This window comes from Narcine bancroftii, chromosome 8 (assembly GCF_036971445.1).
Source record: "Narcine bancroftii isolate sNarBan1 chromosome 8, sNarBan1.hap1, whole genome shotgun sequence".
In the NCBI taxonomy this organism is placed as follows: domain Eukaryota; kingdom Metazoa; phylum Chordata; class Chondrichthyes; order Torpediniformes; family Narcinidae; genus Narcine; species Narcine bancroftii.
Window position 1 is genome coordinate 46,679,335 of NC_091476.1, and position 14,845 is coordinate 46,694,179.

Sequence of the window (14,845 nt, forward strand, 5' to 3'; positions counted from 1 at the left end):
CACAGAGTTTTTCCCCCTCCTCTTGTTTACTGGTGTGCCCTCCCTCCCTTATCCACCTATTACCTCCTGCCTGTGGGACTGTGCCCCTCCTCTTGCTCCTCCTTCACCCCCCCCCACCATTTTGTACAGGTGACTGTCTACCTTTTGCTCATACTTTGATGAAGGGCCTAACCCCGAAACATTGGTATGTGTCTTTATCTTTGCTGTATAAGATAAATTGTTTGACCCAGCATTGTGTTTTTACTATCTACCTCAAATGATTTTCTAAACCTCCATCAGGTCTCCCCTCAGCCTACTCCATTCCAGAGAACTCCTGAGAACACCAACCAAGTTTGTCCAAACTCTCTAAACCAGGAAACCTGTACCTTTCGAAAGCCTCCACATGTACACCTCAGAACATTAGGGGCAGCACAGTTAGCACATTGCTGCTTTAGCACAGCAACCAGAGTTTGAATCCGGCACTGTGTTAGGAATTTGTATGTTCTCCCAGTCTCTGCGGGGATTTTCTCTGGGTGCTCCGGTTTCCTCCCGCCCTTCAAAACATATGGGATTATAAGTTAATTTCGGTGTAATTGGGTGGCATGATGTAAATGGCCAGAATCGGCTTCTGTTTTGTGAATAGAATAATAAATAGAATTATTCCCACCATGCACAAGCCTTTGATTTCTGACTTTATATGCAGACTCAACATCACGTTTTTCCTCCTCCACTCCCACTATCTGCTACAATCCTACAGTAAATCTAGTTTAAACTCCTGGAGTAGCACTAACAACCTTTCCACAAGGGTATTAGTACCTCTCCAGTTCAGATGAAAACCATCCCACCAGTACAGGTCCCACCTTCCCTGGAAGAGACCCCAATGAACCCAGAAGTGTGAAAATCTCCCTCCTGCACCATTTTTTTTTAGCTACGTGTGAGGTTGCATTATCCTCCCATTTCTAACCTCATTAGCATGTGGCAGGTTGTGTGTGAAATTCTGGTCAACCCATTATATTGAAGGATCTATTTCAATACAAGGAGAAAGGAAAGGCAGATGAGCTTAAAGCATGGATTGGCAAGTGAAATTACTACTTTGTGGTCATTCATGAGTTTTGCAGGAGGGGGAGGACGGCAACTCAGTGTTCTGGGATTCTGTTGTTTCAGACTCAGTCAGAGGGATGAAAGGGGAAGGAGTTGAATTGCACATCAGGGAAAATATCACAGATGTGCTCAGAGAGGACATACCAGAGGGCTAATGTACTGAGGTTATGTGAGTGGAGCTGAGGAATAGGAAAAATGTGACCACACTCATGGGGTTGCATTGTAGACCACCCAAAAGTCAGTGAAAATTGGAGGAACAAATCTGCAGAGAGATAGCAGACAGTTGCAGGAAACAAAGTTGTGATAGTAGGTGATTTTAATTTTTCACATATTGACTGAGACTCCCAGACTGTGAAGGGCTGGATGGCTTAGAGTTTGTCATGTGTTCAGGAAGTTTTCTAAATCGATATATTGTTGTACCAACTGGATAGACTGCAATACTGGATCAATTAGGTGACAAGACTGGACAGTTGACAGAAGTATATGCAGGGGAATACTATGGATCCAGTGATTATAATGCCATTAGTTTCAAGATAGGTTATGCATAAGGGATAGGCCTGGGCCTCAGGTTGGAGATTTTAATTTAGAGGTTGAAATCAACTACAAACATTCTTCCCCCTCCCCCTCCCAACCTTTTTAGTTGTGTTCTCGAAGGGTTGGGTAAGGAATATGAATGTGTTCAAGAAATTAAAATTATCATCCACTTGGCTGCACTCTCTTTTCAACGTTCAAAATGGAAATGGAAAAGATCTGAAATTTGTGAAAAGGCTGCACACTGCGTGACATGTAAAGCTGCAGATATGTTTCAGTTGGCTGTTAATTTATTTACTCAAGAGGGTGGAGCAACATGGAGATGTTGAAAAATCAGACTGAAAACTGTAAGCAATTTTTTTTTGATGGGAAGATGCTGGAAAAAAAAAAGTTTCTCTGTGCCCAAGGACAATGAAAAATACAGAATTTAGGAGATCCACAATTACAAATAGATAATGAACAGAGAACATTCCAGCACAGTTCATGCCCTTTGGCCCACAATGTGCCAACCTATATAAACTTATTCCACAACAATTGAATCCTTTGCTACGTCACACCCATAACCTTCCATTTTCCTTGCATCCACGGGCTTATCTTAGTCTTTTCAGTTTCCTATTGTACTGCCCCACTTCATCAGATTATGCCACTCTAAATGCTTGTAAATTCTGTATCTCAGGATTTCCAACAGTTTGCCCACCACTGATGTAAAACTCACTGGTCTATAATTTCCTGGGTTACCTCTACTTTCCTTTCTTGAACAAGGGAACAATTTTTGCAACCCTCTGGTACTACTGTTCCCAGTGATGATGCAAAGATTATTGCCAGTGCCTTAGCAATCTCCTCCCTTGCTTCCCACAATAGCCTTGAGTAAATCTTAACTGGTCCTGGTGACTTTATGCCCTTCAAAAGTTGCAGCACATCTTTCAATATGCTGTGGCACCTCAGGCCGCTCCAAGTCATCCTCACAATTGCCAAAATCCATTTCTCTGATGAGTACTGAAGCAAAGGATTCATTAAGGATCCTCCCGCGACCACCTCCAATTCCACGCACACATTTCCACCACACTCCTGATGGGTCCTTTCTTCAGATGACTCATCCTCTTGTTCTTCACCTACATGTAGAATGCCTTGGGGTTTACTTAATCTTGCTTACCAAGGCTTTCTAATGGTCCCATGTAGCTCTCCTAAGTGGTTTCTTAAGTTCTTTTCTGGCAATCTTGTAATTCTCTGGTGCTCTATCAATGCCTATCTTCTTTAACTTCTTCTTAACTAGATTTTCTACATTCCTTGTCCACCACAGGTCTTTCACCTTACTATCCTTTCTGCCTCAGTGGAATATATTTGTGCAGAGCACCATGCAATGTTTTCTGAACATTTGACACATATCTGCTGTACTTTTCCTGGTGTACATCTGCTCCCAATTTATGTTCCCAAGCTCTGCCTAATAGCGTCATATTTTTCTCACCCCAATGAAATGTTTTCCCAAGTTGTCAATTCCTGTCCTTTTCCAGCACTATGATGAAGGAGAGCGTTGTGATCACCACCCACTGAGAGATCTGACACAGTTAATTTCCCAATACCAGGTCAAGTATAGTTGGCCAATCCCCATTATCTGGAATTCAATCAACTGGAAACACAAACAACCAGCAAAAAAAAAAAGACTGGGCAGATAGAGGGAGTGCTGAGAATTCGTTGGACACGTGCAGATTTTCCCCTCTGAACTAGCAATGCCCCTTAATGCGCACACATTCTTTTCAGAGTTGGGTTATCAGTGTGGGGAAGGTGTGCTGAGGGCCTGATTGGGGAACTAATGCGGAGGGCAGTCAGGTTGTCAACACGAGGAAGGTGTGTTGAGGTTGAGGTCCTGACCTGGACACTTGCATGGAGGTGGGTCTGGTTGCGCTGAGGTCCTGACCGGGACACGTGCATAGAAGTGAATAGGTTTGCGCCTAGGCCCTGACAGGCAACCTAGATGAAGTGATGCCACTCACTGTTGGGGTGACTCTTCCAAAGTGTCTCCATATCTCTGCCTAGTAAGAGTCTTTATTTTTTATTAGTATTCAGTACATTAGTAATGCTTTATCTGTAACTTGAGGGAGGGGGCTAATTATGACAGCAGCATGGTTAGTGTCACGGTTAGCGCAACATTATTAGAGCGTCAGCAACAGGTCTTCCAATTTAATTTTAAAACTTGTAAGTTACAGAAATGGCTTGATAAAGTTTACATAATTAAAGATTACAATGCTGATTTTAAAAAAAAATTACTTTACATTTTGCACCCTTTTGATTTTTAAGCAGTTTATTCTTAACGTAGGTGAGTCTCAGTCAACTGGAAAATTCACATTTCTGTCACCTGCGATCCCTGTAGTTGCCAGATAATGGCATTTTTACTGTGTATGAAAATCTTTATTTTTCAAATGCAGTCACGCCATTTACCATCCAATCCTTCCCTGGTTTGTCTTGTCAGAGTTTTCTGATTCTCTTTTCATTTAGAAAATAGTTTATCCGTCAAAGTGCATGGCCATACATTTCCCTACACTATTGATTTGCCCATTTTCCAATCTGTCCAAGTCTCTGCAGATTCTTAGCTTCTTCAACACTACCCGCTGTCTACCTGTCTTTGTATTATACACATACCTGGACACAATGCCATCAATAATTTGGACCGCAGGTACGAGTTGGGGCAGAAGGCTTGTTTCTGAGCTGTAACCCACTGACTGTGAAATAGTTGAACTACCATAAAATTTAATGATGATCACCTCCATTATACAGTAGATTTGTCTTTTCTAAAGATCATGTAATTTTTTCCTTCAAGCTCCCTCGTTTCTTTGGTTCTTTTGTTTTTTTTAGATGTACAGCATGATAACAGAATCTTCTGGCCCTCAACACTGTGCCCACCATATACAGCAATTAACCTATAAACCCTGTATGTTTTTGGAGGGTTGGAAGGAAAATGAAGCACGGGAAGAACATACAAACTCCTTTCAGACAGCTGGATTCGAACCTGGGTCACTGGCATTGTCTCGTGTTCTTCTCCTATTCTGAATCTAGTCTTCTCTTGAGGTGCTGTGAAAGTCAGCCTGTGCTGTAATAAAACAAGCAGCAGAATCAATTAGGCGTACAACAGTTTGTTTATTCAACCTTGATAACGCTAGCGGGAGTGAGAGGTACAAAGAAAGAATTCAGTAACTAGTTCTCTACACTGAGCCCCACTCAAAGCATACAAGGTGTTCATCTTTTATACACCTTTGGGCAGGGGTCTGCGTGAGAATTTCAAATATCTGGCAATTCTTGTTATTACACAATATGTTCCCAGGTGGCTGGAAAATGTCAGGGTGTCGTTACTCTTGGTGTATTTACATTACTACATTATTTGTGGTGTTAATTACAATCTCACTACAGCACAGGGAAGGTAATGTTAGAAGGCGATTACATTCCCACCATGTTACAAGGCAACTACTGTATTTTCTCTCCTAATTCATTAACCCTTTGTTAAGCATATTTGTTAAACTTAACCTTTCACATTTCATGATAATTTATTATTCCATGATAATTTATTTGATCATTAGAATATGGTTCATTTTTCAGTCCACTCCCTGATCATAACCAATTATATAACTTGTAATTGGCAGACGCCAGCAAAATGTTTAGCTTGAGTTTTGAGCTTGGTTTATCACATCTTGCAGCAATGCTACAGAAAGAAAACAATCCCTCTAACAAACTCTAGTATTGTCCCATAAAAAAATTCTATTTAAACCTTCTTTTGGTGCTGATGTTAATAGAAAGGAAGGAAGCAAATAAAAGTAAAACTATTCAAGCTATGCTCATTTATCATTCCTGTTTCAACATCTGGTTTAGATTCTCCTTTTCCTTTATCTAATTAACCATTGCTAGGATGCCCAAAGCAAAACCCAGAGCACCCATAAGTACAATAATTGTCCATTTTCACCACTTAGCAGCCTAGTCAGGGCTTGTCCTCCCACCTTGGTGCCAACTTTTTTCCGCCCCCAATTCCTTATCAGAACGTAATCACTGGTCTGGATTTTTGGTCCCTCTTATGTTGTCCTCCTTGTTTCTCTGCAAAAGGTCTCAAGAATTTCAGTTACTTCTTGCACATAATTAATCATTCTTTCATGAGGGCATGTAGGTCAAGACACACTTCTACATTTTTATCTGCTGCCCAGGATGAATGTCTAGAACTGTATTCAACTCCACCTCAGGGTAACATTGTTAATGATATTGTTGTTCTGGGGTTATGTATGAAACAGTTGGAGCAATCTAAACGTCAAACCTAAATGGCATAAACCTGCAACAGAAAACCTCCTCAAATTCAGCAAAGCTAACAAGGTCACTGGGAGAGCATTTCGTGTCTGACGGGAATGAAGAAAATATTATGCACTTTATTTTCAAGGAACTTTCAATATTTTGTATCTGTTAGCAGTAAGTAACATGCTGAAAAGATCTGATTGAGCATTGCTGATCATTTCAAACTAATGCAGCGTTGAAAAATTCCACTGATCAATTTATTTATTATTTATTTTGGAGATCTCGGCACCACTGGAAAGAACAGCATTTATAGCCCAGGCCTAAGTGTTCTTGAGAATGAGGATCACCTCAAATCTGCCTTCTTGAATCGCTCTGAGTAAAGGAAATCCCATTGTGCTGAAGGGAGTTTCAAAATTATATAGTACAATAAATTATAATTTTACATTTTGTCTATTATTTCCACACAAAACTCCAGCTCCCAATTCGAGAATCATTCTCCTCAATCCCAGCTATTTGAGGTAGATCACTGCAGTATATTTCTGATTATCTGAAATGCTTGGGATTGGACTTATCTTGGTTAAACAGATTTTTCGGATATTTGGGAATTTTCTCTAAAGCAGCCCAGTAGCATCAGAATACTTGTAACCCTGACACCTTCCCACTGCCGATGCCAATCCTGCCTGGGAGCCTGAGGTCTCACCTCACCTGTAAGTGGGAGGAGATTGTATAGGGATTGTCCTCCAGCAACCCTGAGGGAGGGGCTTGGGCGAGCAAGGAGAGAGTGCGGCTTGGATGAGAGAGCGGCAGCTCAGGCGGGCGAACGGGGAGAGAGCATGGCTTGGGCAGGTGAGTGGGGAGAGAGCGTGGCTTGGGCAGGTGAACGGGGAGGGAGCGCAGTATTCATTTCAAATTCTGAGAATGCCACAATGCAATTTATCACAAAGTTGTAACTTGTGGCAAAAAATGACAATTTATAAATAAATAATCAGTGCTATACTTTCCTTCAATGTGTAACCTGTGGACAAATATAAAATTGATTCCCTGTAGCCCCACTTGAGCACAGTGGGTAAATTTTTTTCAACTATTTTTCAAATTGTGATGTCATGTCTCACCCGAAGAAACTTGGATATTCGGAATTTTGGTTGACTGTTTTTTGGTTAATCGGAAATGTACTGTAATAACAAGACAGTACTTATAGCTGTTTCCACTTGACAATTCTATAATTCTTCCTGTGCCTTTCTTTGTGCCTCTTTTCTCAAATTAGGGTGGTACCACTTCTTTTGTAGTGCCACTCCTACCATTTCCTTGTTACCCAAATGTGACATTGCATATATAAATAGTACAGGTAAAAATGCATCACATATACAAATTTGTCCAGCAGAGGTGGTCCATAATTGAGTTTCTGAATCTTTGGCACACCCCCACTATTTCTAAAGCTTAATCAAATGAGCAGGGGCATCCCCATGAAGTTTTACTACATCCCCTATATCAGGCAAGACCATTCTATTTAAAAGGAGTTTATTGCTCTCTGAATACATGGTGGGGGGACTTTTGCAGTTGCATCTATGTAAGCATTCCTAAAGGATACAGGGTCCTGGGCCTTGGTAGGGGCATCGGATTTTATAATTGCAAGGTGGCCAGGTTGGCAACAAAAGTGGCGTTTCTTTTCGGTGTTCCTGAGGATGTAAAAAATCCCCAATGTTGCCATAAGGTTCCATAATCATGTGCTACACTGAAAACGTACTGAGAAAAGTCCATATAAATATTAAAAGGTATTCCCTTTCCTTTTACACAGGTTCTAAAGGCAAACAATTCAAATTACTGCGCAGACAATGGAAGGTGGAAGGCAGCTGCCTCTATTACTTCATCTGTATTTTGGACAATGGCATAACCTGAACAGCATTGTCCTGTATCATCCGCAAAGGCTGACCCGTCAATAAACCAAGTCATAGCACCATCAATGGGATTGTCTTTTAAATCTTGTCCCGCTGAAGTCAAAAAATGATTTGTCTTTGTTTCAGACACATTGCAGCATGTTATGTAGCATGTTAGTATATCTGTGCTCTTTAGAAACCTTCTCTTTGTCAGCTAAAGAATGCTCCCCTGATGCTTTCTGGCTCCTTCCAAGAATCAACCCTGCCCATTAAAATGCAGGCTATTCGTAAAAGAGGTGATTCATTCCATTACAAGTGAAGCACTCTAGAGGGCAGGTTTCAAATTGCTGCTAATGGTACATTCAGCTTGAGTTTTTTTTTAACCCCTTCTTCCTCACAACCTGCATAACATCGTTACACAAACAAAAGTGCTTGAGGAGCCTGGAAGGTGGGAGATCAACTTTAAGTCTCTTTTTCCAAAATGAGCAACAATTCTCCATCAAAGTTGAGTCTGAAACCTCATTCAGCTTCTCCTCCTCCTTCATCGTAACAAGTGGGAGAAGGGGCTTGGCGTATTTGCTGTGGATCTTGGTGGGGGGGGGGTGCTGGTGTCTGTAGTGGGGGTTGTGATGGCTGGGGTACATATGGGGGTGGTCTTGCCCACAGGGAATCTTTCGATTCTTCATCGTACTGTAAAAAGAATAGTGTCACCATACCTGATAATGGGTTCCCGGGGTCTTCTTTTATCACCTTCTGTTAAGCATTTGTCACCTAGCACTTCTCTCATCCTCTTTCCATTTTTTTCTCCTGATTGTCTTGCCACTCACCCTCCACCTGTAAGACTTCCCAGTCTTTAGGTGCACCCTCCTTTGTGCATAACACTATCCCTCTATGACTTGCATTTTCCCTCCTGCTTCGTTTTTTAGATTTTGCCATTCTTTCCATCCCTGTTCTTTCTATTCCTGTATACACATTTTTCCATTTCTTTCTTGCGTATTTTATGATAGTTAGTTGTTCTCATTACCCAGTTGATTTGTTAATGCTGACAACAACTGTCAAAATTGTTACCATGTTTCAGATACAAATTACACACTAATTGTATCGGGATGTCTCCATCAATCTTATCCATATTTTATCTCCTACCTGCCTTACAAATTAACTTTTTAATTTGGGCCTCTCTGGCCAACCGATCAAATTCAAATTTAACCTCCAGCAATCCTGTATCCGTTTAATCACATAACCACTGCAATTGCACATAACCTTAAATATAATACCATACATTTCCACTGACCTGTATGCTTTGTCTTCTTGTCTATCTTGGTTCTTTTCTGGATCTCGGCAGGGAACCAGATCAACCTTGGATGAAGGACCACAGTGGTCACAGAAACCGGGGTAGGAGTCCGATACAATGGATCTGAAGGCTCCTTTTCGTCCTCCCTCCTGAATACCGAATGCTGATGGCCCCTTACTCGGACCGAAGTGACTTCTGTCCCAGCAAGATCCTGCCGACTATGCCAATGTGAAAGTTGGCCTGTGCTGTAATAAAATAGGACCAATTAAGCATACAACAGTTTGTTTATTCAATCTTCGGAGTGAGGGATACAAAGAAAGAGTTCAATAACTCATTCTCTACACTGAGCACCCTCAAAATGTTCACCTCACTTTTATACTTTTGGGCAAGGGTCTGCATAAGACCCTACAAGTCACACATCTGACAGTTCTTGTTTTTACTCAACATGTTTCTTTGTGGTGTCTTCAAATAGCTGGGAAATGTCAGGATGACCTTACTCTTCATGTACATTACTTGATTATTTGCGTTGTTGGTTGCTGTCTCACTCCAGCACAGGGAAGGTCATGTTAGAAGGCAATTACATTCCCACAATATTACAAGGGAACAGCTGTATTTTCTCACCTAATTCATTAATCCTTTGTTGAGCATATTCATTGAACTTGCTCTTTCATTGTACAGTGCCCTGTATTATAAACAGTTATGCAACTGGAATTCTGATGGGGTGAAGAGACAGAAACTGCAGATGCTGGAATCTGGAGTATAATGTAACCTGCTGGAGGAACTCAGCAGGTTGAGCAGATTCAGTGGGAGAGAGGGTTGAAAATTTTTTAGGCTTGAACTCATAATCAAGACCCTTCAATCTTTTTATTCTGATTTCAAGATTCAATATTTTTTTATTGTCATTTGATAAAACAGAAAATGTAATACATGCATTAAATGAGATTTCCTTTTGTCTGCCATAAAGCAGGTAAAGAGTTACGATTAGTATTGCCTGGTGCTTCTTACAGTTAGAGAAAGAGACCTTTCATAGTTACTGAGTATCCATGGATTTGCCTCTAGTGCTCCCGCACCCTCTTCAGCCGCACAGACCCCAGTTCTATCCATTGGAAACCTGAACTCCAGGTCCAAACCTCCAATGTGATTGGGAAGCCTTTAGCTCCCAAGGCCCTCATGGATCCTTTTTTGCCCTCTCTTGAATCCTGGTTCCGATGATTCCTATGTGCTAGTACCCAGCAGCCCGCAGCCTGCGTGGGTCCTTCAGCTGCTGAGCCCCTTGCTAGTCCGCTTCAGTGGTCACCGACCTATCGAGTTATCTCCTATGGTTCTCCTTCTCAACGGGGTTGGGGAGGGTGGGTTCTCCTGTTTCTAGAGCCCTACACCAGTCCACTGCTTTCCCAGAGTCTGCCATCTGCCAGAGTCTATCCTCGAGGCTGCTGCCACCAAAGGCGTTGCAGGATTTTAATTAAAAAACATCGCCAGCTCATTTTACCGGCTATTTAAAGGTTGAATGGAGGCGCTGGCATTAGGACTGGGCAGTTGAACCATGCAGGTCAGCACTGTGTCTCCACTCCTTGTTCTCCCTGCATTGCCATTATTTTTTTGTGGCTTGAGATGAAGGCAATGTTTGATTTGCTGTTTTTTTTTGTAATGTTCACTAAGGTTTACAGATTACATTGACCCACATCTCATTATTCAACTGTAGTTATTGGTTTGCATAATTTTGAAGATATTCTGGAATAATCTTGGATTGAAATTAAATGATCTCATTCCTCAATCTATCAGTGATAAGCAAGTTTTTGCTCCTTGCTATCTTTCTGGCCATCGAAACTCTTGGGAGTAAACTTGAATGTATAGCTCTCCCTTTCTTTATCCAAATGATGTTGAATTAGTTGACAATGTGGCCATAGTAGTATGCTGCGTTATTCAATCAGATCAGAGCTCCCTTTCTCATGCATTTCCCAGCCAATACTTGTTCTTTTTAAATGATCACCAAGTTCAGCTCCCCCATCACTTGCATTGAACTGATTCTTGATCCCAAACTAATTTATTACGTCCATTTCCGTGTTGCAGTTTTGTTCAGTCCTCTCTTATAATTGTTGTTAGCTTGGTTGATGTTTGCCGCACCCTTCACAGATCCATAAAAATATTGTCTATCGGTGGGAGTAAATATCAGAGTAAAAGATATCCAATCTCTTTTGTTTGTTTCCCCCAGGAGATCAACTGAAGGTATGTTCCCAACTGCACACATGCTGTACTTCTGAAATTGAGGAGAAGCTCGGCCAACAAAGCCAGCAGGAGTTCACCAAAGCGGTATTGGACACCAGCAAAACCCTGCGTTCAACTTTTGCTTCCAGATATACAAAGTTTGATGGTAAGTCTAGGGGAGAAATGTAATTGGATGGAAATAACGAGTGTTGGTAACTGTGAGTCATGGAAGAATTAATATGTAACTGCCATTTCCTGCATGATTTGTCAATATTACTTGATTATTGTAAGCTCCACATTTTAAAAAAAAAGTAGAAAGCTCAAGTTTATTGTCATGTTTTACAGCTGTGGTGATACATGAACAGATCAATCAGTCATCTCATACATTGTCCAACAAATAAGAGAGTACAAAGGTGCAGAGCAGGGGTGCAATGCTGACGGAGCTCACTGGAGCACTGCTCCAGCACCTCATTGGGCCGCTCAGGGCAGCAGCAGCAGCTTAATGCACGATCAATGGTCATCTTCGTTACCTATAACCCCCACGCTGGAACTGCTCTGCCAGTGACAGCGGCAAGAAAAAGCGCATGCTTGTTATTTCCCCTCCCAAACCCACTGAGTGCTATTCTCTATTTTGGGCATACCTGTTTCTTCCACGACCATCATCCTACTTTGTAGTCCTACAGTTCGGTGTCAATTATACACCATATACAACATGGCAGCCACCAAGGTCAGGTCTCGCGAGATCGCCTTGTGCTGTTTTTGGTGAGTTCTGGAATTTTGGTTAATTTTTCAGTGTGGAAGATGCCGGCAATGTGCCAGAAGTTCAAGAGTGTTAAGGGACCGAAATGGGTGTGGTCACTATTACTTAGGAGAAGGTGCGGGGGAAGTTCAGAAGTCTGAAGGTGGATAAATCACCTGAAATGGACGAATTACACTCCAGGGTTCTCAAAGACGTTGCTGAGGAGATTTGTTAGTGATCTTTCAAGAATCGCTGGATTTCAGAGTGGTTCCAGAGGACTGGAAAGTTACAAATAGAACATTGAACATTTTTGCATAGTACAGACCCTTCAGCCCAAGATGTTGTGCCAGTCCATGTAAACCTACTCCACAACAATCTGATGTTTCTCTTCCTCTCACCAATAACCCTCTATTTTTCTTACATCCACATGTCTATCTATATGTCTTTTGAATGTCCCTATTGTACCAGCCTCTCATAAATCTTATCAGAATGTTGTCTGCAATGGAGAACATGTCCAATGAAGCAAGTTTGACCAAGCTAAGACTTTTCTCTTTGGAGCAATAAAGGATAAAAGATAACTTAATAGAGATACAGCCAGCATCTTTTTTCTGGAGCGATAATAGCAAATACCAGGTGAGATATGAGAGGCAAGCTTTTTACACAGAGAGTGGTAGATGCATGGGATGCATTGCTGGGGTTGAAGGTGGTAAAATAGGAATAGATAAAACTTGGACAGGTAGGTGTAGGTGTGAGTGTTGCAGGACAGCACAGCAAAGTGGGGCTACTACTCTGCTGTGTTATTGTTCTTCTACATTCTATGCATTATTATGACCACAATTTTGAAAACCTCTTCTGTATGTTTTCCAACTTTATAATATTCATGACCAAAACTCAAGATTCAATTTATTGTTAAGTAAATAAAAAGTGCCATATTACATGAAATTGCTTTTCCCTGCTGTAAGACAGGTAGATTCGCCATTGGCAGAAATTGCCTGAAGCGCCTCTTGCAGTCAGAGAAAGAGGAACAAAAGCGAGTCCCCTCAGAGTCACCAAGTGTCTTTGGATTCTCCTCCAGTGCTCCCGCAGCCTCCACAGTCACCAAGAGTCCAGTCGAAACCATCAGCAACATGAGCTCCAGGACTGAACCTCCGATACGATTAGGAACCCTTTCACCACTCTTCGGCACCCTCTCGCATCTCGTTTCCAATACCTGGTACCCCATCGGCCAGACTCCAGCAGTCTGCAACCTGGTGTGAGTCTCCAGCAGCCCTTGGTCTCTTATGGGTGCCTCGCCTCGAGTCACCAGCAGCCTGCCGCCTGTGTGGTTCCTTCAGCAGCAGAACCCCTCACTGGTCCGTTGAGTGGTCACTGTCCTGTGGGCTGTCTCCTCTGCTTCTCCTTCTCAGGCGGGGGTTGGTCTTCCCATTTTCTGGTGCCTTGCACCAGCTCTCCTATTCCCTGGAGTCTCCAACCCCTTGTGGCTTCTGCTATTCATAGATACCGTCACCTTAGGTCCAGACCCCGTGGTAGCAGGATTTTAAATAAAACCACGTCGGCTCCTTTAATTTGCCATTCAAAGCCTGTACAGAGCTGATAGCAGTTGGACCTCGCGGGAGCGCTGTGTCTTTGCTCTACACTCTTCGTGGGTCCATACCAGTGGCAGCGCTGCTGTTACAGAAGCTCCAGGAATGCCAGCATGTTTTATATTTTTTAACTGGACACAATATTCCAAGTTCGGTCTCACTAGTGTATAAATTCAACATGATGTCCTAATTTGGGAGTCACTATTTTGGAGGATCTTTCCTGGACCCAACACACAAATGGCATAGTAAAGAAAGCACGACATCACCTCTACTTCCTCAGGAGTTTGCAGAAGTTTGGTATGACATTAGAAACCCTGACAAATTTCTACAGATGTGTGGTGGAAAGTGTGTTGACCAGGTGCCTCATGGTCTGACATTGGGACAACAAATCCTCTGAGCGTAAAGCCCCGCCAAAAGTAGCGGCTACAGCCCAGGATATCACAGGCAAAACCCTTCCCACCTTCAAGACGATCTAAAGGGAATGCTGCCAATGGAGAGCAGTAGCAATCATCAAAGACCCACTCCACCCAGCACATGCCCTGTTCTCACTGCTGCCATCAGGAAAGAGATGTCTGTGCCTCAAGCTGTTCAGGACAGCTGCTCCCCCTCCACCATCAGACTCCACAACAAACTCAATCAGGGACTCATTTAAGGACTCTTACTAATTTTACTCTTTATTAATTTTTGTTTTTTACTTTGTACTGCGCAGTCAGTTTTAAAAATTTTTTTTAAGTGTATGTTTATTTTTGCACTACCATTTAGTGGTAATTCTGCCTTGCCTGCAGGAAAAAGAATCTCAGGGTTGTATCCGATGGCATGTATGTACTCTGACAATAAATCTGAAATCTGACACTGGTATTCAATGCCCTGACTGATGAAAGGAAGAGTCCCAAACATTCTCTTCACTACTCTCTCTACCTATGCTGCCATCTCGGTCCACCTGCTCCATTATACTTGTTAGGGCTTTGCTGTTTGTTGACTGAGTAAACCCTGCCATAACCCTAACCCTGGTTTCATTGACCTATGTACAGCACCAGACACTTCTCTGAGTGGTACTGCATCTGGAATTCCTGTGACCAGTTCTCCATCTAGCATGTCACTTCTTAACTCAGTTCTTTTCTCCCTGATCACCTGTCAGGCAGTGCTTCTTCCACCCTACCCATACCCCCTCTTCATTTGAGCGTCCTCCCGGTTTTTCCTATTCTCGATGAAGGGTTTTTGGCCTAAATGTCGACTAGTTGTTGTTTTCCATGGATGCTGCCCAACCCAACGAATT

General features: G+C 42.3%; 1 protein-coding gene across 2 annotated transcripts in view; it reads left to right on the forward strand.

The window, feature by feature from the left end:
- LOC138740652 (glypican-4-like) overlaps positions 1-14,845 on the forward strand; it is a 141,229-nt gene that overhangs the window by 50,449 nt on the left and 75,935 nt on the right. For both annotated transcript variants that reach the window (XM_069893604.1, XM_069893606.1), the window contains one exon: positions 11,255-11,413. In XM_069893604.1, the coding sequence (XP_069749705.1) occupies positions 11,255-11,413 (159 nt within the window). The remainder of the gene's footprint in view (positions 1-11,254; positions 11,414-14,845) is intronic.